General features: G+C 38.5%; 2 protein-coding genes across 2 annotated transcripts in view; one reads left to right on the forward strand and one right to left on the reverse strand.

The window, feature by feature from the left end:
- Positions 1 to 18,503, forward strand: part of LOC100178675 (phosphatidylinositol 4-kinase alpha) — a 25,017-nt gene extending 6,514 nt beyond the window's left edge. The window contains exons 12-45 of the mRNA XM_018812646.2: positions 192 to 287; positions 817 to 907; positions 1,215 to 1,310; positions 1,838 to 1,941; positions 2,404 to 2,488; positions 2,789 to 3,052; positions 3,267 to 3,375; positions 3,589 to 3,737; positions 4,136 to 4,269; positions 5,004 to 5,154; positions 5,918 to 6,018; positions 6,345 to 6,450; positions 6,864 to 7,037; positions 7,166 to 7,309; positions 7,691 to 7,798; positions 8,040 to 8,134; positions 8,412 to 8,649; positions 9,022 to 9,143; positions 9,666 to 9,806; positions 10,547 to 10,815; positions 11,138 to 11,280; positions 11,595 to 11,753; positions 11,972 to 12,115; positions 12,438 to 12,571; positions 12,863 to 12,970; positions 13,464 to 13,590; positions 14,005 to 14,199; positions 14,605 to 14,766; positions 15,032 to 15,163; positions 15,830 to 15,954; positions 16,305 to 16,425; positions 16,741 to 16,914; positions 17,369 to 17,554; positions 17,810 to 18,503. Of these exons, the coding sequence (XP_018668191.1) occupies positions 192 to 287; positions 817 to 907; positions 1,215 to 1,310; positions 1,838 to 1,941; positions 2,404 to 2,488; positions 2,789 to 3,052; positions 3,267 to 3,375; positions 3,589 to 3,737; positions 4,136 to 4,269; positions 5,004 to 5,154; positions 5,918 to 6,018; positions 6,345 to 6,450; positions 6,864 to 7,037; positions 7,166 to 7,309; positions 7,691 to 7,798; positions 8,040 to 8,134; positions 8,412 to 8,649; positions 9,022 to 9,143; positions 9,666 to 9,806; positions 10,547 to 10,815; positions 11,138 to 11,280; positions 11,595 to 11,753; positions 11,972 to 12,115; positions 12,438 to 12,571; positions 12,863 to 12,970; positions 13,464 to 13,590; positions 14,005 to 14,199; positions 14,605 to 14,766; positions 15,032 to 15,163; positions 15,830 to 15,954; positions 16,305 to 16,425; positions 16,741 to 16,914; positions 17,369 to 17,554; positions 17,810 to 17,893 (4,771 nt within the window). The 3' untranslated portion in view covers positions 17,894 to 18,503. The remainder of the gene's footprint in view (positions 1 to 191; positions 288 to 816; positions 908 to 1,214; positions 1,311 to 1,837; positions 1,942 to 2,403; positions 2,489 to 2,788; positions 3,053 to 3,266; positions 3,376 to 3,588; positions 3,738 to 4,135; positions 4,270 to 5,003; positions 5,155 to 5,917; positions 6,019 to 6,344; positions 6,451 to 6,863; positions 7,038 to 7,165; positions 7,310 to 7,690; positions 7,799 to 8,039; positions 8,135 to 8,411; positions 8,650 to 9,021; positions 9,144 to 9,665; positions 9,807 to 10,546; positions 10,816 to 11,137; positions 11,281 to 11,594; positions 11,754 to 11,971; positions 12,116 to 12,437; positions 12,572 to 12,862; positions 12,971 to 13,463; positions 13,591 to 14,004; positions 14,200 to 14,604; positions 14,767 to 15,031; positions 15,164 to 15,829; positions 15,955 to 16,304; positions 16,426 to 16,740; positions 16,915 to 17,368; positions 17,555 to 17,809) is intronic.
- Positions 18,504 to 18,713: 210 nt separating this feature from the next.
- Positions 18,714 to 20,071, reverse strand: LOC104265835. The gene has a single exon (XM_009860756.3). The coding sequence runs from the start codon at positions 19,950 to 19,952 to the stop codon at positions 18,870 to 18,872; it is 1,083 nt and encodes a 360-aa protein (XP_009859058.1). The 5' UTR covers positions 19,953 to 20,071; the 3' UTR covers positions 18,714 to 18,869.
- Positions 20,072 to 24,619: the final 4,548 nt, after the last annotated feature.

Raw genomic sequence — 24,619 nt, forward strand, 5'->3', positions numbered from 1 at the left:
TCACAGAATTGTGTGTTTAACTATCCCTCCCTTTCCTAATCAACAACTATGAGTGTAAATGCATTTTAACAATGGCATCCCAGATTTTACTATAATTTTATAAAACATGACCCCTATACACCAAACAAAAAAAATGTTCAGAAATTTTTTTGGGATAAAGTTGATTAAATCGTTTTCACTCCCTCCCCCAGATCCTTGGAAGTTGGTTGCGAAAGTGACCACGATTGCGTTCCAGCTTTTCTATCCTCGCTTTCAAACGATTTGTTCTCACCCGTCAAGCACGAGAGGTATATAAGCTACTACTACATTTATATTGTATATAATTAAATCCCTTGGTTTCCCACCTGAGGATAAACATGAAAGTATCCTAACTTGACAGTGAGCATGAGGTGTATGAAGCCACCATGTATGGTGTGTAACACCCGTGTTATAATTTAACAGTGAGCATGAGGTGTATGAAGCCACCATGTATGGTGTGTAACACCCGTGTATTAAACCTCTTGGTTTCCCACCTCGAGGATAAACATGAAAGTATCCTAACTCGACAGTGAGCATGAGGTGTATGAAGCCACCTATATGGTGTGTAACACCCGTGTTATAATTTAAAAGTGAGCATGAGGTGTATGAAGCCACCATGTATGGTGTGTAACACCCGTGTTATAATTTAAAAGTGAGCATGAGGTGTATGAAGCCACCATGTATGGTGTGCAACACCCGTGTATTAAACCCCTTAGTTTCCCACCCCGAGAATAAACCCCTAACTCGACAGCGAGCATGGGGTACACCCTAATAATACTAACCCCATTATACCCGCAGCACCAAACACTTGGTGAAGACACACTGCATTGATCTAATGTCACGTATTGGTGTCGCCCATGGTTTGTCCAATCATCTCATTATACAACAGGTTGGTGGAAGACATCACCAATATGTGTTGGTTAATGGAGATTATATTCAATAATGGTGAAGTTTTCAGTGTGTGTATGCATCCCTAACATGAGTTTGCGTTTGATTATTTCATATTGTACTATGTGAATATTCCGGGCACATAGAGTAACATGTTAATTGGTAAACACATCAAATAAAGGGAATAAAATAACGAATATGGCCCAACAAGGCCGTTCATGGACATTTAATAATAGAGATTCTATTGTACTAAGCCACACGACCACTTAATAACATCAGTTATATTCAATAAGAAAGATATTACACAGGTTGTCAGTACATTACAGCAAAGGTTGAACTCCCCATCGTCACCTTTGGATAATCTTATCATTGATCAACTTGCTTCAATAGCTTTGCTTGGTCCGGTAAGTTGGTACAAGTTTATTTTATATGGGTGAGGTCCAACCGCGATGCAGCCATGGCTCCTTAGGTTTACATCAAAGTTGGCCCATTACCCCAACACCCAGGTTGCTACAACCTATTAGTGACCACTGGGTTGGAGCACTGTCTCGTCCAAATACACATACACCAACAGTATCGAGCTTTGAACCCGGTATCCTTCAGTTACGATGCAAGTACCTAACCACTCAACTGTTACTGCTAATGCTATGTATATTATAAAGATTATAAATTTGTTAAATTTTTTTGCAAATAACTTAAATATTAAAAGTTGCTTTCTTGGCCTAAGCTGTAAATATTAAATTAATTATACCCAGAATTTTTTTCTTCCTTTTTTTAAACAGCACTTGCTGAATTCAGTTTTTGTACCGAGCTGTCTATATGAGAGGGAGATGGAAATGTAAAATAACCTCTGAATAACCTAATCCCCAATGAATAAGCTAATATGAGGGAATAATTGAGATAAATCACTCTGTAAAAATAAAATCCCCAGGACAAACTATACCAGGAGATATTAAACATGTTGTTGCAACTTTGTGTGAAAGCAAGCTCAGCTAAATATGGAGTTAAGAACGATAACGATGCTGCTAGCTTCAGGTTGGTGGGATATCTGTGTGTGTGTGTAATAACATTTCATACTAGAGCATTTCTGCCTAAATACCAACTGCGCGTGTGGTTTCTATTTTCAGTATGTTTTATCACTCTAGTTTTGCTCCATTCAGGTTGGTGGACTAACAATGTGTGTGCATATTAATGCTTTCTGTCTACATATATATATATATATTTGTTGAGGAAAAGGGAGCTTTGGTATTTGTGAAAAGTTGCAAAACAGAAACGCTAAATAATTGGTTGTGTTGCACCACTACGTCCAAAGTTTAATTCCTTTCTGTTCTCTATTTGTTAAGCGGTATTTATCTTTTATGTAGAAGCATACGTTGTTGTTATTGTTACTGTAACACCTACTATTATATTATGACATCACAATCATAATTATGACATCCTTCCTTGTAATGACAACGAATCCATCATAATATTGTTATAATGACATCACAATAACAGGCATTGTTCACTTGCGACAATCAACGCACTAGCCAAGATAGCTTTGAACTTAGACAAGGGAAATCCCCCAGTGGTGCAAACCCAGGTATTGATGATAATTAAAGTTAAATAAATAAATGTAACTTATTTATCCCCATGTTGCCGAAAACCGACAGTCGTTGTAACACAGGTGTTCTGTTTCATACAACTTGTGCCCACCTCCGATTTACAGATGTAACTTTGTGGGTGATTACTTTATGTATGGCTGATAATTTGTACAACCCATTAGTGACCAGCAAACCACTTAGCTAGGGTTAATGGTAACAACCTAACAAAACAGGATTTTTAACAATATTTACCTACTCGATTTTACTTATGATGTAACAATCACCATTATGACATACAGGGAACCCCAATTCGTTCTCCTGCAATATTTGCTGACTCGCCATTAAAAAGTCCCGAGTCACCTTCAAAAGCTCCCGAGTCACCCCCAAAGTCACGACTCGAAGCACTCTTGATGAAACTTCTTGAACTTTTCGTCCAACTTTGTCTCGAAGGAAAGCGCTCTGTTGACCGTGTTGGGACCACTAATGGAGGACAGGTGTCGGGTATATTGAAGGCTTCTAACAGCGCTGGGAACTTGGGTGTTCTTATCCCCATTATAGCAGTGGTAAGCTATGTGTTTGATCATAGAAATCAAAAACTTTGTAAACACAGGGGAGGCAGGGATAGTTAGACACACAATCCTGTGAAACAAATCTAACTTATTGGTTGTAATGTTTACTGATTAATGCAGTGTAGAAAATTCCAGGTTTGACCGGCCTAGCTCTGTTTTATTTTGATTTACAGTTGAATTTGATTGACAGTTATATTTTGATTGACAGCTTCTCCGTCGTCTACCCCCCATCTACTCACCAACACCAAGGCTTCATAAACTCTTCAGGGATTTCTGGCTTTACTGCGTCGTGTTTGGATTTGCTACTGAACCAGATGGTAAGAGGGGTGTGGGTTCAAATCTATCAGGGTTGAAGAACCACGGATCCTGGGTTCAAACCCAGGCCAGGGTTGGAGAACCAGGGATCCTAGTTTCAAATCCAGGCCAGGGTTGGAGAACCAGGGATCCTAGGTTCAAACCCAGGCCAGGGTTGGAATCCAAAGAACCAGGGGTCCTGAATTCAAGGCTCACCTAAACCACACCATACACAGGTTACACCCAAAGCTTCTGGCCACCTGAATGGCACAACGCTGCTTGTGAGATATCGGTAAAGTCACCCCTTCTAATATTCCCTGCTGGTGATCCATTGAGGAATGGATTGCGTTACAACTCAGCATTGAAGAATGACACAGTAACACCGGTATGTGGGAATTGTATAAACCTTGTGGGTGTGGGTTCAAAGCCCAGTGGGGTGGGTTGTAACCGAACATAAAGATAATTCATCTCTTGGAATACACCAACCAAATCGAATTAATTGAAACAACGAAGGGAAATGAATTAGCAACAAAACTACAGTCGTTAAAACACGCTACGGGTAAAAATGTTTGGGAAAAAGTGACAAATAAAAACACAACTGCTAAACTCATGACAGAATAAGTTAACTGTTATTGAGTATTTAGGTAAAAATAATAAAGGTGTAATTGAAAGAATCTTGTATGTTAAAATCTTGGGGTCTTTGGTTCAAATCCGAATGCAGTAAGATGCGGTGATTTGAACTACCTGCAGTAAATGCCCCATATTAACTTACACACATTACAGGGCGAACTAAACGAACTACGAACCTTAATCTCGAACCTTCTTGGCAACTCTGCTGAAATATCGGGTCTGATAAACTCGATGGACTTTGCTTTATGTACATATCTACTGTCTGTATATAGATTAGAGAGATTGAGGTATGGTTAGGGTTTTATTTAGTGTATAAAAATACTAGTTACGGTTATCTATGTTGTATATGACCTACGGCATGTTGGCGTCTTATATTCTTGATGTTTCATGCACATCGTGCTTGCAAATTAGCACAAGTGTAGCTTATTTATCTTATTATACAACAGTCGCTATAACACGGGCAGTCTATTTCATACACTTTGTGTCCGCTTATAAGTTACCACGTATACTAGAGAGATTGAGGTATTGCGAAAAAATGCGTATCATTGTAACATCAGTATTGGATAATATATGTTTTTTGTTTTGGAAACTTGATTTAATATGTAATGAATGTATGTAACTTGTTTATCCTTGCATGGGGGGAAACCGACAGTCGTTATAACACAGGTGTTCTGTTTCATACATTGTGTCTGCTTACAAGTTACCACATATGTTATTTTGTGGTTAATTATTTTTCTGTATGGACAACTCATTAGTAACCACTGGGTTGGGGCAATTAACGTTAAATGTCTTGCAATGGTAGCAGCAGTGAGCCTTGAACCCTCAACCTCTGGGTTAGATGTGGGCCCTCTAACCACTGCGCCATTGCTCCAGTAAATGTTAAAAATTTATTTCGGTAAATTGTTGTATAAACTAACTTAAACACCTCATATAGAGCGTCACTAACTTAAACACCTCATATAGAGCGTCATTAACTTAAACACCTCATATAGAGCGTCACTAACTTAAACACCTCACACAGAGTGCTACACAGTGTTGAGTATTCCCCACACGTATTATTCACGTACCTAGAAGACCAAACCATTCAAAAAGATAAATCACAAATGTGGAAGTGCATCAAATCTGTGGCGGATTGTGTGTTTGCTGTTTTCCTGGATATAATTGCTTCCAAGGTGAGTTTGTATGAATAACAAGGCCTCACTCAAGACCTCACCCTTGTAGAATATTTTACACAGCATCTCATTTAAAGTTTTAAATGCGGTCAGTTTCTATGTTTTAATTTCCTATTTCAACATCATTTTGAGCTGAGTTTTATTAGAATAAAAAGGGTATATTACATTCAATACTTGATTATTGTCTATAAACTGACTCTGTGGGGTCTAGATGGTAGCACCCTGGGTGTTGAGGTAATAGACCTACATCCCAGGTCTCAGGTGTGCCTCACTGAAGACCCCACCCTTATAGAATGGAATCTCTATTATTGAGTGTCTATAAACTGCCTCAGTGTGGTCTAGATGGTAGCACCCTGGGTGTTGGGGTAATATACCTACATCCCAGGTCTCAGGTGTGCCTCACTGAAGACCTCACCCTTATAGAATATAATCTCTATTATTGAGTGTCTATAAACTGCCTCAGTGGGGTCAAGATGGTAGCACCCTGGGTGTTGGGGTAATATACCTACATCCCAGGTCTCAGGTGTGCCTCACTGAAGACCTTACCCTTATAGAATATAATCTCTATTATTGAGTGTCTATAAACTGCCTCAGTGGGGTCTAGATGGTAGCACCCTGGGTGTTGGGGTAATATACTTACATCTCAGGTCTCAGGTGTGCCTCACTGAAGACCTTAACCTTTTATAAAAACTTGCCGTTCTTTGAGTTTTTTGTACCCCCTGTCATTATTTCGGCTGTTCCATCTTATAACTTCACTCCCCAGGTTAAAACCTCCAGCACAGAAACACTATTGGTTGAACAAGCCCAGTTTCTCCTTATAAAGTTCAACAGCGCACAGAATAGAATACGACAAGTGGCTGACAGGTTGGCTTTGGTGTTTATAGGTTTCTATTATTTAAACTATAAGTGGAAAAGAAATCTTCTGGCACTAGAGTGTTTGGAGATCTTAAAAGACAGTTGTTTTGTCTGAGACAACATCAGGGTTTGTGGTTATGTGTCTTGTCCAAGAGCACATACACTGACCAAAATAAAACAGAGAATTGCCAAAATTTTAAAAAAGACCCATAAGGGAGACGTTATATTTTGTTAAAGGTTTAATGACCGCTTTAAATTTGTGACAATTGCTGTTATCATTATCGCCAAACTTGAGGTCACACATACATGAATACAAATACTTTATTTCCCCCCAGCTACTTATCCCGATTAGTGGATCGCTTCCCCCATGTTTTATGGAACCAAAGATTTCTATTTACGATGCTAAACCTTCTGCACCAGCTCTCGTCCACTCTGGTTCCCGTAAGTTGCTAAAGGTGTTGCGACATGGGGTCTAAGATTCAGGCCAGAGATTAAATTGATATTAATCACCAACTTTTAAACTGGTTTAAACTGAACCTTGCCCTATCTACACTAGCATTGTTTTTTCAGAAAAATAAATGAACCAACCCTTTTGTTTGTTGGTAACTTTGTAATTTATCAGCTACTTTCATGCGTTAAGACTTTGACGCTTGCCAACCCCGTCTTCAAATCTTTTAACTACTCCAGTATACCTTTAACATTATTTAAAAGCGATTGCCAAATGCCCTTGTAGGCTCATTGGTTATCCTTTGTACGTCACGTACTTCCCCAAAGCAGTGATGTTGCATGTAAGTTTATAAAAGTCTAACCCCATTTACCCCCAGCACCCCTAACGCCCCTTTGACCCCCCGCAGCACCGTTTCTCCGAGATCCCCCCCATCCTAATCAACGGCACCCACCACCACCTCCATTTGCAAGACTCTCGTAAGATGCGAGAGAAACTCGTCGAGGATTTCACCAAACATTGTCGTCACATCCTCAAGGAGGCGCTAAAGTGGGCGCCTGCTACTACAGCGAGTCATCTGCAGGTTATATAGGGTTTCTATGTTTATCTTAGTTTGTTTCTATGTTTTTGAAATACAAACCACAAATTTATTTGTTTATTTTATATCGTTACTAAATATTTTGATGTTAAGAAATTAATATATTGTTACAGAACTACCTACTACAAGATGAAACAACTACAACACACAACAAGCACGTTGGCGTGTCTGTGGCAGCGGAAGCTTTATACAGCAACAAACAAACGGAAAAACCAAATATTTCGGTCGGCCACCGGAGGAATAAATATCTTGGGGAGGTTGGTTGGTGTGGTTGGGTAGTTGGCCCTCGTTGTTACGTTTAGTAAAGATGGTTTGTTGCCACTACTGGTTACCACGAATGTAATTCATTCTCATTATTATACTTAATATGAATGTTCTGTTTCATACACCACATTCCAACTTATGAAATATTTCATCTATTGGTGTATTTGGCAACCTTCGTTTAATCTATATGGGTAAGGTACATGTCTAGAGCCTGGTATTTAGCCCTTATTGGCTCATTACCCAACATCTAGACTGATATACATGTTTGATTAATTGTAACTTATTCACCCTCGCATGTTCGTGCTTTAAAGTCTTACAAAATGTTAAACATTTTTTCTCATTTTTAATTTAACATTGATTTAAAATTATTTCAGATTTCTGGTATGATTAAACTGGGTAAATCATCACAATTGAACCTTTGTGATGTCATAATAAAAGAATACAAGAGTGCATTGAAAGAAAACAATGAAACTGAAATTATGGTTTGTTTGGATTATTTTTACATTTTTAATTTCCTACATTTTAGCAGAATTTAAACAATGATAACCAAATATATTCTAGTTGTACCACAGTTTGTTTTGTAATCGCCCCAAGATGCTCCTTAATGCACAAAGAGATTTTAATTGTGTTTTTCAGCTTCTGTTTTTAAAGTATATATATATATATATTATTTTATATATATATATGTGTGCATTTTTTAAAATATTTTTCTTTGTCTTTTAGAATTCGATATACCGAGCAACAGCACTGCTAGTGGCGAATAAAGAAGAAAGCAAGCGCGAGATTCTGCATTTAATCGCATGGTGTTGTGTAGATAGGTGGGTGGTGATGGTAATTAACCATTTCCAATTACCCGTCAGGATAATGTGCCGTCTTTGGCCTAAATCTTAGGTTCCATGGCTTACTATTCAGTTGAATTTATCATAAAGAGACAATAATTCCTAAATTTGTTAATTTGGCACGATTTTATGTTGTATATATCAAATAAACAAATTTAACAATAATTGTCCATATATGGCGACTAGAACTGGTTTTATGGCTGTAGTAATGACTGGGTTTTTAAAATTAATTATTTAATTTCACTTTCCCTTCCAGACTAACAGTTCCCATCATCGAATGCGCCATCGAGTGTTGGCAATGGCTGTTATCCTCACGTCCTAACCTCAACGTATCATGTATGAGTGAAATAACCTCAGCATGGCAGGCAACCATTGACCATAGAATGGGTGTATTCGCCCCAGATAAGGACGAAGGGGACCCACTAGCGGTGTCTGAGGACCACATACCCCACCCCGCACCTCCGTGTTGTAAACCACATTCACTGTGGATTAAGGTGGGTATGATGTTGTATAATCTATAATTCTGTGGGATCTATGTCTTTAAAATATTGGTGAGTTTTTTCATTCCATTTTCTCGTTCCATTTAGTAGTAAACAAAGAATATTCAAAGAATTATAAAGCTGTACCCTTATGACTTCCATACAGTATGATGTCTGTGTTTTATTTGTGTTGTTCCTTACATTTGCAAAAAGCCTTTCTGTTTTTCTCGTGTTAGATCCTATACATTGTCCCACTGCAATTAACACAAACATTTTAGATTATCATCTTTGAAACTTTGGTGGTACCTTTGTATCACAAATGACCATTTCTGCCTATATATAAAAAGATATTTCGTTGTATTCCCCTAACACCCCCATACCCCCCAGTTTCTCCAGCATAGATTAGACGTGGTAAAATACAGCAGTGTTGAAGAAACCATGATCATAGTGGGTTTAGTGCATCGTACGTTACCCATACTACAACCTGGTTGTGGAAACTATCTGTCAAGGTGGGTTGTTGTGTTTACTTTGTGCTTGTTGTAGGTTATTCTGTGGGTTCTGTGGGGTCCCTTTAATTACTACAATATTCACTACATATCGGACATAGTGAATATTGCACTAATTAAAGGGACCGTGTTCTGTGTTTTATTTTGTTGGTGAGATCCTCCAGTGTGATATGACATAGGACCTCTGGTTTGCAGCAATGTTTGTTAGGTATCTTACCCAAAACCCAGGGTGCTACAACCCATTAGTGACCCCTGGGTTGCAGCAATGTTTGTTAGGTGTCTTGCCCAAACATAGATATGCATTTAAATTCCCTTTTCTTTGTTGTTTTAATTAACTTGATCTTCGCTACTTTATCCGTTATGTTATGTATGTTATCATTAGCTGTTGGCACCACTTAAAATTTAGGACAGAGCTGGCCCATTACCCCAACGCCCAGGGTGCTATGTTTTAATATTATACTTTGCCCATCACCGCAAAACTCAAGATGCTTTACTTTGTTATTATACTTCTCCTTACCCCAACAGACACATATCATCAGTTGGGGCGCGATGTGACCTTCTTAGCCTATCCTTCACCATGCTACACAGTGTGGATGTGAATGCGTCAAAACTGCAGAAGAATTTCTTAAGGGAAAGGATCTATCTTTCAATGTTCGACTATTTCTGGTAAGATTTTTAATTTTTCTTGAAAAATCTTGTGCACAGCAAATAAGCTGTTTGTTTTTTTGTCTGCTATTATTTCTGGTGGGTTTGTTGTTGCTCACTTTTTACATTTAAGTTGTGTTTGGTTGGTTGTGCTCGTCATGAGACCTGGGATTTAAACCATATCACCCCAACACCCATGGACGTCTTTAAAACAGCTCTCTTCGTAAATTCACACTTTTCAAAACAATGAGTGTCAAACTTACAACTGAAAAAAATTTTATGTTACATAATACATTCCTAAATATTAAATATCTGATATAAAACTTTGTTACAAAAAGGTTTACCAAGTTTTTACAAATTAGTAAAAAATACCAAAGTGCTGGTCAAATACAACTTAACTTATATAAACTGTTGCTGTCAGGCAGATTTGTTTTTTAAAACAGTTCTTTTAATTTATTTAAACTATATAAACGCTATTACAATAATGATCACCACAAATAAACAACACAAATTCACCTGTAATCACAGGTGTTTATATAAGTTAAGTTGTATTTGACCAACACTTCAGTATTTTTGACAGCTAATTTTACAAAGTGTCAACAAAGCAAAAACCTTGATTTGGTTGCACTACTTTTCACAGGTGTTTATATAAGTTAACTTGTATTTGACCGACACTTCAGTATTATAACTGATACTGCACTTGCTATTTTATCACCAATCATCAACCACCACAACAAATAAACAACACAAACTATCAACAGCTCTCCGCGTAAATTTCCGGCCCAAAAATCCGACGAGCTTCGTAACGACATCAACTCATGTTTGCGGTTGTGGCATTTCGTCCACACCGATCGTAAGCACCTCGTGCCCGATCGTGGGTCCCCTGGTATCACCCCGATGAGTGGGACCCTTAGAAAGGTACCCAGTCATACAGCGCTGTCGGGGTTATCCGGGGGCAGTGGGGGTAAAGGGACAGTCCCAGCGGGGATGAATCTGTTACATGGAACGCCCTCAATGAAAAGTTTCCAAGGTATTAATTAGTTGTACTTAATAACCATTGCATGATATAGCAAGTTTTTTTAACATGGCCTTTAAAATTTTTTCATTTCTTTACCCCTGCCATCTCTACTTCTCTCTATACTCTCATCCACTAAGACCAAGTAATCCAACTGTTACCCTTATGTCGCAGAGCAAGCATAAGCTGTAGTTGGTGTGTAACTTTTTCCATGCGTGCCGTGTCATTTTGGACTCAAATGGCAGCAAATAAGCAGTTACTTGAGAATGTTTTTTTCAGCCTATGTTTTCTATAGCTTTGCCCTTACCCAGTACAATGTTGAACTTATCATTTACAGTTGACACCTTGAGCCCGGACCTCGCATCCTTGTCGAGCGCGACTATGGCCACCGGAGGCAGTGGTTGGATGAATACGGTTCCCATGGCAACCAGTAGAAGGTCCACGTATGCTCCGAGTAAGAGGAGTTCGAAGAAAGGGAAGGTGAATGAATGAATGCAACTTATTTATCTTCGCATGGCGGGGCAACGACAGTTGTTAAAACACGGGTGTTCTGTTTCATACACCTCGTGTCCGGTTACAAGTTACCACATATGTAACTTATTTATGCTCGCATGACGGGGCAACGACAGTCCTTAAAACGGGAATGTTATGTTTCATACACCTTGTAGCAGTTTACAAGTTACCATCAAGACACACGCTCACAATGGTAGCAGCAATGAACTCATAACCTCTGGATAACTCGTATGTCAATCAAACTGCCCTGTCACTCAAACTCACCTGTCAATCAAACGTAGGGTGAAACGATAGCCGCCCGTGAAATGATGAAGAAACGCACCCTTCTAATGTATTTAGTGACAGCTGAGTTGGATCACCTTATAACATGGTATAATCCAACATCTGGTAGTGAGAGGGTGGTGGAAGCTGAAGCTACTGTGGCTGCATGGAGGTCGCAGGTGGGTGTGTGATGTCATAATGGGTGTGTGGTGTCATAGTGGATGTGTGATGTCATAATGGGAGTAATAGTAAAGGGCAATAGTGGTTCTAGTTTTAGTGTGTTCTGTTAAGGGTTATGAAACTTATGGGTCACAGCACATAGAGGACACAATTTTGGTTTGTGGCCTTAACTTTACAATAATCAATACACGTTACATTATAAACCCACCACCCCCAGGAGATCACTGACCGTCAGATGAAAGAAATGGTTCGTTTATCATGGGAGGTATCACCCATGCTGTGCGTGTTTCTCACCGATAGGTTGCGGAACTCAGAATCGCTCGTGCGTGAAGTATCAAGGTTGGTCAGGAGCAACCCACAGGTGGGTAGAGAAATTCACGGTGGCACGTGGCTAATACCATAAAACTGCCATGGCTTTGCTATTAATTACTTGAAGACAAAAAGCTATTTTAATGCAATTGAATTTATATTTAACTGCAATATGTTGGGTAAATCTGGCCTTGATTCAACACTGATTAAAAATACGAACAGTAGACGTTTATCATAGTGGAGGTAGTTTAAGTCTGTTAAATAATGCAGCTGTAATTCTTATGTAAAAGTTGGAAATAAGTGGCATTTGCTGCAGATTTTGGTTGTGGTTTAATTTTTTTTTAGTTTTACCAAAAACCTTATTTTTCACACAGGCTGCCCAACATTGTCCCGAGGCTATCAAATACCTTGTGACATCACAGACGGTTGATTCTGATTCTCCAGAGCTCCACCATGTGGTAACATGGGCGTTGGGTTCGCCAAGTACCGCACTGTCCTATTTTTCAAGGTGGGTTATGTTGTTTCTATTTAAATAATGAGACGATGCTATTTAGGCGAAATATATCTTATATTATACAATTGATTGGACTCGATTTTTGTCTGTTGTGTTTTGGTAGCACCAGATCCTGTCTTGTGGGTTAAACGTTGGTTTTTTATAAGTAAACTGTCGATTTTGTAAAACGTATGACGTCAGTTTTGTTCCTAATTCTTGGAAGGCATAAAAGTGTGATTGGCTATTTGTACACTTTTGATAAAGCCTTGTGCCACCTTACCACGTATAAACCACGCCCCCCTCCAGGTTATTCAGTCCCCACCCACTAACAGCTCAATACTCGGTGAAAGTGATGCGAAAGTTTCCACCCGAAGCGATTTTGTTCTACATTCCCCAACTTGTACAATCCATAAGGTGAGTGGGGGTTTGAAGGTGTTTGGATGAATGTGGGGGTTAATATGGAATTATTATAACATATATTGTGTCACATAGGGTGTTATGAAATATTTCTTTATGTGCAATCTATTAGATGAGTGTGGACTTATTCAACGCATGTTTTTACATAAAATCATAGGTGTCATGTTATATTGTTTGCATAGACACCTAACAGCAAAGTAAAAAGCTAGTTTCTGCTAAAACCAGAACTAAAACATATGATGACATCCAGTGGCGCAGCCAGAAAAAATAAGGGGGGTTTTAATCAAAAAATTAAAAAAAATTTTTTTTTTTTTAATTAAAAAAAAAATTTTGGGGGGGGTTTGAAAGGGGGGGATCGCGGCCCCCTAAACTTCCCCTGGCTGCGCCACTAATGACACCCCTATTTAAAACGATGCATCCCTAATATTACGTTCCCCATATTAAAAATATTACGCAAATATTTTTTGATTAAATGACTTTCTCCTTACAGATACGACACGATGGGTTACGTACAAGATTACCTTATTTGGGCATCAGGTAAATCACAATTGTTGGCACATCAAATTATTTGGAACATGAAGACAAACATATATGTGGATGAAGATGCTCATCAGAAGGTTGGTTAATTAAACAATTGTTAAACAATTATTTAATTGAGTTTATTGTGCTACCATTTAGACCCCACTGAGACTCAATAATGAGTGTAATGAGTGAGTCCTACAGTGAGGCACGCCACGGGGCCTGAGATTTAGGTCACAGTTGGCCCATTACTCCAACATTGTATATGCATATTCTATTCTATATGGGTGAGGTCCTACAGTGTGGCATGCCACGGGGCCTGAGATTTAGGTCAGAGTTGCCCATTACCCCAACATTGTATATGCATATTCTATTCTATATGAGTGAGGCCCTACAGTGAGGCACGCCATGGGACCTGGGTTTTGGACCAGAGTTGGCCCCATTACCCCATCACCAAAGCTGCTTATGTATACTAGTAAAAATATTGCTATAACTTGTCATTACACCCCCAGGACCCAGAGATAGGCTCCACACTTGAGCAAATTATTGAAACAATTATCTCCAAACTATCGGGGCCCTCGCAAGACTTTTATCGTCGTGAATTCAAGTTTTTCTCAGATGTTACAGCGGTTTCTGGTACGATTAAACCTTTCCCTAAAGGCCCAGAGCGAACGGCTGCGTGTTTGGAAGCGCTAGCTGGTATTGAGGTAGAGTGGTTCTATGTTGGTTTTAGGGTAAAGTGTTTCTTTGTTGATAATACATATCTTAATGCAAGTTGGGAGCTTCTAATAAGTCATATAATCTTGGCCGAACTGTCAAGGGAAGATTTTCCATCCATTACCATTAAAGCCCTTGTAGCCTATCTCTTAATCCTGTACCATCTTACCCCGTGTACCATCTTACCCCACCCACCAAACCATCTTGCCCCATGTACCATTTTACCCCATGTATCATCTTACCCCATGTGACATCTTACTCCGTGTACCATCGTATCCCAGCCCACTAATTCATCTTACCCCATGTGCCATTTTACCCCATGTACCATCTTACCCCACCTACCAAACCATCTTACCCCATGTACCATCTCACCCCACCAACCCATCTTACCCCAGGTGTTAGAGGGTTGCTACCTCCCCAGTTCCCCCGAGTCCCTGGTGCTCGACATCGACCGTAAGAGTGGAACCCCGTTACAAAGCGGGGCTAAAGCTCCTTATTTGGCAAAGTTCCGGGTCGTCGAGTGCGGGATCAGTGAAGTGGAACGACTCGGTTCAATGGTGGGTTTGTGATGTCATAGTTGTGTGGTGTGATGTCATAATTGTGCGGTGTGATGTCATAATTGTATGATGTAATAAATGTTTGGTCAGTGTAATAATGGGGGCTAAAAAAAAAGATAGATTTGGAAGAACTATAGGTTTGACGCTGCTATTTAAAAGGGAACCCTTATGGGGTAACAAAAACTTGTGTTCTAAAATTGCCCCTATATTAAAAAATACCCCAACATTGCCCCTATATTATTATTATCTTACTCCTCACATACAGACAACCCCATATGAATTGCCGAGCGCCGAGAACTTATCGTGGCAAGCCGTGATATTCAAAGTAGGCGACGACTGTAGGCAAGACATGCTCGCGTTACAAGTTATTCAGCTGTTTCAGAATATCTTTAAACAGGTAAATGGTTTATGTGGTTTATGTAAACTTTGAGGTAAAGCTGTTTACAAGGGTGTTATAGGAGTTGCGTCTAATGTAAAAGACACAGAATGTCTTTAACCATCTAAGTTGCCATGGAAAACTTAGGGTTAAGGGTAAAGTGTGAATAGATGGTTGAGATGGGGGGTTAGGTCCAACATATAAAGCGACACTTTTTAGTTACTTTGGCAAATAAAGAATATTACAATAAGCTCCACACCCATTAAAATGAAGGGGAGGCAGGATAGTTAGACACACAATCCTGTGAAACAAATCTAACTTATTGGTTGTAATGTTTACTGATTAATGCAGTGCAGAAAATTCTAGGTAAGCATTGAACATTGGTTCTGTTATAGTTATTATATTATTATTGACGCCAAACTTTATAAACACAGGGGAGGCAGGGATAGTTAGACACACAATTCTTTAAAACAAATCTAACTTGTTGTTGTAATGTTTACTGATTAATAATTAATATAGTACAGAAATCCCAGTTTAGTGTCCATGGCTGCCGTAACTTTGCTTTTCGATTACTGTTCCCAAATAAGCTTTATAACATGTATTGGACTAACTTCATTATATACACCTAAATATGAATAGCAACCCACTATAACTGATGACATCACAATAATACTTATGACATCACAGGTAGGGTTGGATTTATATTTATTCCCGTATCGAGTGGTGGCCACCGCACCCGGTTGTGGCGTGATTGAGTGCATCCCTGATTCAAAGTCAAGAGACCAACTTGGAAGGCAAACCGCTATCGGGATGTGAGTTTGTATGATGTTTGGTATATTGGTATAGGTGTTGTAATTATAAAAGGGTGGATGGTCTATGTTTTTTCTTTATTATCCCAGAAACCTAGTATTTGTACTAGAAATGTCATATCCGGAATAAAAATAATGGTTTGTAGGTTTATTAGGAAATTCATTGTATCGGTATGTTATATTTAGGCAAGAGATATTATATATGTATTTATTGCGAAATTGCAGGAAGATCTTCTTTATATCGGCCGAACAGCATAATATAGAGAAATGATATAACGATATTACATTACATCACCTTCAAATCCCAGTGTTTCGCCAACTTTTGGTATTCCCCTAACCCCGGTATTCCCCAGGTACGAATACTTCCGCAACAAATACGGCGACGAGAATTCTCCCAAGTTCCAAACAGCTCGTCGTAACTTTGTGAAGAGCATGGCAGCTTATAGCTTGGTGTTGTTTATACTTCAGATTAAGGTGGAGTGTTGTTGTTTACGTAACAATATTAAAAGTTGTAGGATGCTGTTTCTGTGTTAAAGGTTTTGAGTTTGAACTTTCATGCTGCTACCATTATGGGCGTATGTGTCCTTGGGCAAGACACTTAACGGCAATTGCTCCAACCCAGTGGTTACTAATGGGTTGTCCAAATTATCGGCCATACATAAAAACAATCACCCACAAAGTTACATACGTGGTAACTCATAAGCGGGCACAAGATGTATGTATATATTTTTACCCTATTATTATGTTTTACCCTGTCAATCAAACCTTACCTGTCAATCAAACTGACAGGACCGTCACAATGGCAACATAATGTTGGACCAAGAAGGCCACCTCCTCCACATAGACTTCGGGTTCATGTTCGAAAGTAGTCCCGGGGGCAACCTTGGATGGGAACCCGATATTAAACTTACTGAGGAGATGGTGATGATAATGGGGGGGAATATGGATGCACCCTCGTTCCAGGTGGGTGGGTTAAGGTGGCTGCATGGTATCAGTGTAGGGGTGGGGGTACTAGGTTCGGAGCTTGATGCTGCTACTATTGTTGGCGTATTTGTTCTTAAGCAAGATACTTAATGATAATTGCGTTAACGCAGTGGTGACTAATAAGTTGTACAAGATAACAGTCATAGCCAAGTGGTTAAAACAGTCACATTGTAACCAAAGGATACCAGGTTCAGTGCCCAATGCTGCTACTATTATAGAAATCCTAGGGCGAGGCACTTAGTAATTAATTCTTTTGTTTATTCTTAAAATTTTTGTAGTAAAACACTTAGATTGTTACAATTATGACATCATTTTAAGTTTTTGGGTGAGTTCCATAGGTTTAAGCAAGAGTTGTTTTATCACCCAAACGCCCAGGCTGCATATTTATTAATGCGTCTAAAATGACATCACAATCGTATCTGTTACATCACAGTGGTTCATGGAGTTGTGCGTCCAAGCGTATCTCGCTGTACGACCGTACCGTGAAGACATTGTGTCGTTGGTGTCCCTCATGCTGGACACGGGACTCCCATGTTTCCGTGGCAACACCATTAAGTTGTTAAGGACGAGGTTTCAACCATCGGCTTCGCCCAAGGAGGCCGCGCAGTTCATGGTTAAGGTGGGGGGGTGTGGATGTAACTTTATTGGTGAATGAATGAATAGATGAATGAAAAAGTGGATGGTCGAATGTAACTTATATAGTATAGGACCCTTTATTTGTGAATGAATGAATAGATTAATGAGTCAATAAGTGAGTGAATTAATAGATAAATTAATGTCACCTTATTAATAAATGAATGAGTGAATAAATTGTTACAGGCGCTAACCACTGAGCCACGTGTGTTCAGTAACTCAATCTAAACCTTATCCCCAGGTTATCCGTGATTGCTTTTTAAGCAAATGGAGCCGAACGTACGATATGATCCAGTATTACCAAAACCAGATTCCTTATTACTGAAAATTAGCGCAAAATTTTCAAGGTAAAAATTTTTGGGGCGAAATTATGCAAATTATGTTGAAAATCTAAATATTTTTTAAAAACATTGTTTTAAATTAAGTTGTTTTTAGTATAATATGTATAAGAAGTTATAATTGGTGTTTGTGGTGGCTTTGTGTGTTAGTTATAGTACAACCAAAAAATTCGTAGTTTTGAAAAAAGATTATTTTCAACCAAATATTTAACTTTATTTATCTTCAAAGTGAAATTATGATGTCATAATGAGGTTTATTACACTGTCTATTAACAAGATACCTGTGATGTATTTTAAAATAGAAATATTATATAATGCAATAATATTATATTTTTATGTTGTGTTTGTTTTAAATTGGAATTGTTACAAAGACACTGCCGTGTATGATGTCATAAACACAAGTGTTTATTCAACAATCAGAAAATATTTTTATGGCACTTTATGCAAATTAGGCTGATTTTTATGATTTTAAATTTTCTTCCCAATAATTTTACGGTGAAAAGGTGCAATATTACGTCATAATCGGTTAGCATTGTGATGTCATAAGTGGGTCTTTTCAAGTGATTGTTGCAGAATAAATGAAGCATTATTATGTGATACACAATATATGGTTGAATTTGGTATTCTGTATCTTGGGTTTAAATTATAGGCACCAAATCTGGGGTGGCAGGGTGGGCAGGTCAACCCCTAATTTTCAACACTACATTAATCAGTAAACATTACAACCAATAAGTTAGATTTGTTTCACAGGATTGTGTGTCTAACTATCCTTGCCTCCCTGGTGTAATTTAAGTAAATAAACAATAATGAATAAAAAGTCTTGGTGTATTGTACAAAATTTGTAAATGTGTTGCATCGCTAACGGATCCAGATGATTAGTAAGCCCCATACTACCTGAACCATTGCCTTGACAATTTGATAAATTTAGGTTTATTTCGTAATTAAACAGGAACACATAAATATTTAATCATCAAATAAATGCGATAACCGATCGCGATAATTCGTATCTTCAGTCGATAATTCGTGAACAATCATTTCATATCTTGTTTTATTCAACTCAATTTGATCTGGTGTCCAATTCAACCAATGATGTTTACTCACTATACGAGGCACTACATAGGCATTGAACAAATGTGGTCGAAAATTCATCTCGCATGTCGACATCAAGAACCCACAAGGCAACCCAATAACTGCAGCTCCAAGCAGTCCTGATAACAACATCCCTACAGGTCCTTTCATTACATTATAAGCAGCAAACGGTATACCAGCTCCTAGTAGATAGTGACTTATAGAATCTTGTTTCCGATAAATACACATCGTTTGCGATATCATGATCAAAGATCCGGCGAGAAATCCAGCTCTCCAACCCCACCTAAAGGAATATCTGCTCATGCCACGAAAGAACGCATGGTGTCTCGCACGTAACGCTTCAATCCTGGAATTATAAAACTGTGATTTATTCCCTCTGTCATGGTCCTTTACAAACTGCTTGCCATGCTCATAAGCCAACCCTGTACCAATCATCATAGCACTTATAATGGTTCCCCCTTGTAAAACACTGAGGTTAAATTTATGAACAAGTTCTTTAGACTTGTAATCCGGGGCAAAGCGTTTCGGAAAAAATGCGATTTTTATTCGGTCCCAACCACTAAGTTTCTCTGCTCCCACTGGCATACTGAGCAGTAGATTAACTTTGGGATATTCTTTCCAACCAAGCTCTTTTACACTTTCAGTTGGTTTCCATTTCAGAAAATATTCTTCTTTTGGCAGTTTAATGTCGCTAGAAATTCCAAAAAAATCATGGATTCGCCTAAATTTTATTCTACTCGCGTAATTTAAACGCTCGCGCGTCACGAACTTAAAAAAGTATTTTCTTTCTACATTTTGGGCTTTAATTTCTTGATTCAATATTTTTTTCAATTCCAAATTCCCACCAGCTCTGACGTCAAAACATATTCTCCTCAAACGGAAAAGTTGGTCGTCAGTAAAATCGTCGACGTTAAAACGATAATTTCTTAAACAATCGCAGTCCTTGATTTTATACATTTGATGTGACAATTAGAACACCCTATTACTGTCCCATATCGCTAAAGAATACCAAGGTAGGTAAAGTAAACACAAATTCTGTTTATTACTGAAGTTACAAAACATTTTTTACTCCAAAATTACTTAATTTATAACAAATAAAACATAAATTATATTCAGATTTTTAAATTTTGTGTTCTTTTTGTGGTAATTCCCCTAGTTCGTTCCCACGTGACTTTTAACACAGAAAAGATATTTAATATTTTTGCGGGTAGTATTTAAGAATGCAAATATTTTTAACCCGAAATTATGTAGGCTATGCACATTTTTTCAAGGTTTAAATCAAACAGAATAGCAACCATTTTAAAGTTAATTCATATACTTTTAAGCGACCCCCTGAAGTCAGTAGTCGGCTCGCAACTTTTACACACACACAACACACCTCGATATCCCTTCTTCTTAACTTTCAATAACAGAGAGCTGAGCGCTGCGAAATATACAAATATACAAGTGTTGGGCCAAGTTAGTAACGTTTTGTGTTTCATTCTACCGTATATGTATCGTTGTTCCGCGAGTTTAGCAATTAGTATTAGGTAAGCAGGCAGTTTCTAACATTATACTATAACTTATGCGTTGGTATTCAAATTACTAATTGCGAAGAATAGGTTGGTACATTTGTACATATTATTTTAACTAAACAGCTGCAATGCAAGCTGTTGTGAGACGACAACAGGGCCCACAAGCGGAGAGAGCTGCAAGAAAAGATCTTCATTCACTACATGAACATCTATCTGACTGGGGAAGTGCTCTTGCATCCCAAGAAGAGAAAGAGGAAGAAAAAATATCAAGCATCCATGAAAATATTATATCGTTATCCCAACAGTGGAGACCTCTCTCTCAAAGCTTTCAAGAATACGAAGCTAAAAAAGAAGAAGATTCATCTGTTCACGAAATAATCAAAGTTTGTTCACAAAAATATCGCCCACTTTCTGCATCTTTTCAACAATGGCAAAAATCTCCGATCCAAAAAGTGGACAAGGCTCTTCCCAAAGATGTTGGAAGCTTAAGTTTGGCGCTCAATGATTGTGACGACCCGTTTTCGGCAACTTTGGATGATATTTTAGAATGTGAAGAGGATCATATAGAGTCCTCCAGTGAGTTAAAGGAAGATCAACCCAAAAATCTACACCAGAAATCAAGATCTGAAGATCTACAATCAAGATCTGAGGACCAAACTCCAAAATCTGGATCTAGAGTAAAGTTTTCACTTGAGAGGAGTGAAAATGTTTTTGAGGAACAAGAATTGGAAGAGATTAAAGAAGAAGCCGACAGCTTTGTTGATAATGATGTCTCAGATGATCATGTACAAAGAAAACTTGTATTTGATGATTCGGATACATCTATGCTTGTTAATGCTTCAAGTTTAATTGAAGAAGTGGAAACAATTGAAGAGAAATATCCAGCTGTTACGGAAATTCCAGTTGCGCTTGACACGGCATATAAGGGTGATGGAAATACCATTGGTGACGCTTCACTAGCTGTCAATAAAATTTTTTCTAAGGCTGGGGAAAGTGAAAAGGTGGCTGAAATCAAAACAACAGAACCAGAGGTAATTATTGGGGAAGAAAAGTTTGACCGAAATGAAGTGAATGTTGCTCTGCCATCTGTGGTAGAATATGGGAAAAAACAAATTATTGTGCAAGAAAATACAAATGAATTTGTGAGCACTTCTAGCTCAGTGATATCTACTAACCATGTAAGCATTGGAAGAAATGGGAATGGTAGAGAAATGGAAGAAGTCCAGTTGGTTGGTGAAAGGTCGTTGCAAAAGGAGGAGTTTGTTTATTATGAAAACCAGAGTTACGTTGAAGTTGAAATGAAAGATAACTTGGTTGTAGTGGCAGATGTTAAAACTAATGCTGGGGTGGAAGAGGGTCATGCAGTGTCTGTTGTAACCAATGTATATGGGAGGAAAGAAGAAAGATCAGGGGATGAGGGAATGCAGGTGTATGTGAAGAATGCACAAGAGAAGATTGTTGTGGCGGAGGGACTTACTGCGAATGAGGGAATACAAGACCAAGAAGCGAATTTGGAGATGGAACAGACGAATGCAGAGAAAGTGGTGAATGTGGAAATACAGGAGCGTGAGACGAATGTGGTTGATGTTAACCGGATGAATGAACGAAGAGCATCGGAGCAAGTTGTGAAGAGCATTATTTGGGAAGATGTGATGTCATCTGTGATGGGAGGAGTTAGGAAATCCGAAACCTCATCTTCGTCCTCCTCTTCTTCTTCCGATGATGATTTATCGGAAACCAAGTCTCCAGATGACGATTGCTCTTCATCAGCATCTAGTGGAAGCTTTCCTCTTCCACCTCCGTCATTGTTTCCTCCAAAAAGTCCGAAAGAACACGATATTTATAACTTTAATATGGGAACAGATGATTCTGGCGACAATGAGGAGTTCCCACCACCTCCTAATGCTCCCACTCTTTCTCCCACTTTTCCTCCTCCTCCTCCCCCAACTCCAGCAGTGGTAACAAATGAGAAATTTCCAAAACTCGATGTTGAAGTTCTGAGAGTCGGAAAAGACTTAATTCATGTTGAAAGTTACGAACCTAAGGTACACACACATGTAGAAACATTACCAGCTAATATTGAAGTTGTAACTCTTGGTAGAGATATATTGCATCTAGAAGTGTTAGATGAAGAAAAAGCCAAAGTAATTGGAAAACATAGCGTAGAAACTGTATGTGAAGAAGTTGTTACGATCCCAGAGGGTGTTGATTCCAAAGAAATGCCAAGTAATGAAGAGGGAACAAAAATGGAAGAAGTTTTTGAAGAAAACAAATATTTGATGAAAACATCTGAAGTTGTTTTGGGTTCAGCTGAAAATTTGAGTCAAACGGAAGAAAATGTCCAAGAAATTTGTGAAGGTGGAAATGTTTCTGTTTTAGCAGAAGTTTTAGATAATATGGATTCAAATGTTAAGCAAGAGAAAGGATCTGTTATTGGTGAAGTTCATGTTACAGGTGGTAGCTTTGTAGGTATGGGTCATGTCCTTGCTGGTGGAGATGGTCAAAAAGATGTTTTTCATGTAGAAGCTACAAGTGATGATCAAGATTATGGTTTTGCTGATAAACATAAACATGTTGTATCTATTGAAACAACTACAAGTGATAAACATGAGAGCATCAGATGCAATGTTAGTGAAAAAACAGCTAAAGAAGGATCTGATGATAGTGATGACCATAAAAGTGGTGTTGTTACAGTTGGAAAAGACGACGCCAAAAAAGAAGGTTTTAAGGTTGATGATGTTGCTGTCACTACTGGTTTCGACAATAATGATGGTGTTGTATCTATTAAAGAGATGAAAACAGATGAAAGCCATGAGCAAGTAAGTAACAAACATCCAAGTGATGAAACAAATAAAGAAGAAGGTTTTAAAGTTGGTGTTGATGCTGTTGTCACTGGTTATGGGTTTGATGATCAGATTGTGTCTGTTGGAGAAGGTGCAGGTCGTGGAGGTTTCAATGATAAAACAACTAGAACATCTCACAAAGTGGATAGGGATTCTCATTGTAAGGTTGTAAGTTATGGTCATAGGAGTCATAAATTCTTTCTTGCTGATAGTTCTAGCAATAGTGGTTTATTGGATGATAGTGTTGATGGAGTCTCTTTGTATGCTGTAAATGATGCTGAAAAAACAGATCCCGATGTTGAAGTCTGTGATGATGTTGCAACTAAAGAAGTTGTTGATACGAATCATAAAGATCCAGTTGGTATCTCTGGTGGCGGAAAGCAGAATTACAGAGATGTTGTGGGGGGCAACGAAAATTTTCGTATGGAAATAGTACAGGGGGCAAGTAAGGAAAATATAGAAACAACAAAAACCGAACATGTTAGCGCAATAAAAATCGAAGAAATCACTGTTTCTGATGAATTTAAATCCAAAGCATCTTCATTTACATCAGAAGAGAAAACCAGTTTTATATCTGTTGCAACTACATTAGCTTCCAAAATTGAACCAAAACCTATTAATAGCTTTCCACCAAAAGTGAGCATTAAGAAAACGCCGAAAGTTAAAAGTGTTTTCTCTGCTTTCGAGAAGATTAAAGTTACAGATGACTCTAGCTCTGAGGATGACGTACCAAAGCTTGCAAGCCACAGTAAGTTCTTGTTTNNNCAGAAAAGATCAATGTTTGAATCATCACCCCAACAATCTGCTCCCAAAACAACAAAACCTTTCTTTAAACCAGGAAAACTAAAGTTCAAAACTGAGCAAAATGTCAAAGTTTTTGAAACTACAGAAACCTTACCTACAAAGTCACTTTCGAAAACTACAGAAACCTCACCTGTAAAGAAACAAGTAAAATTCCAGCGCAATGTTGGAAAACTAAGCGACAAAAAGTCAGATTCAGGTATTGAGACACGCGATACCTTATCAGATCGAAGTGTTAAGCCTCCAGAGGACAAAGCTGCTTCTATTGAGAAAACTGAACCCAAGATACCACCTAAACCTGTACAAAATAAGCCCCTTCCACCCACCAAACCCACTAGCCCCAAATCTGGGGTTAATTTATTTACAGCTAGGCCGTTTACTTCACCAACCTTTGGGTCTTCCCCAACCCACCCCCACCCCATTTCCCCCCCTGCCCCAAAATCTGTAAAACCGTTTATTTCTCCGA

The sequence above is a fragment of the Ciona intestinalis genome, chromosome 7 (assembly GCF_000224145.3).
Source record: "Ciona intestinalis chromosome 7, KH, whole genome shotgun sequence".
NCBI lineage: Eukaryota > Metazoa > Chordata > Ascidiacea > Phlebobranchia > Cionidae > Ciona > Ciona intestinalis.

Bases quoted from the DNA above. Each gene is read 5' to 3' on its own strand.
- LOC104265835 (XM_009860756.3), bottom strand. From the start codon at position 19,952: ATGTATAAAATCAAGGACTGCGATTGTTTAAGAAATTATCGTTTTAAC.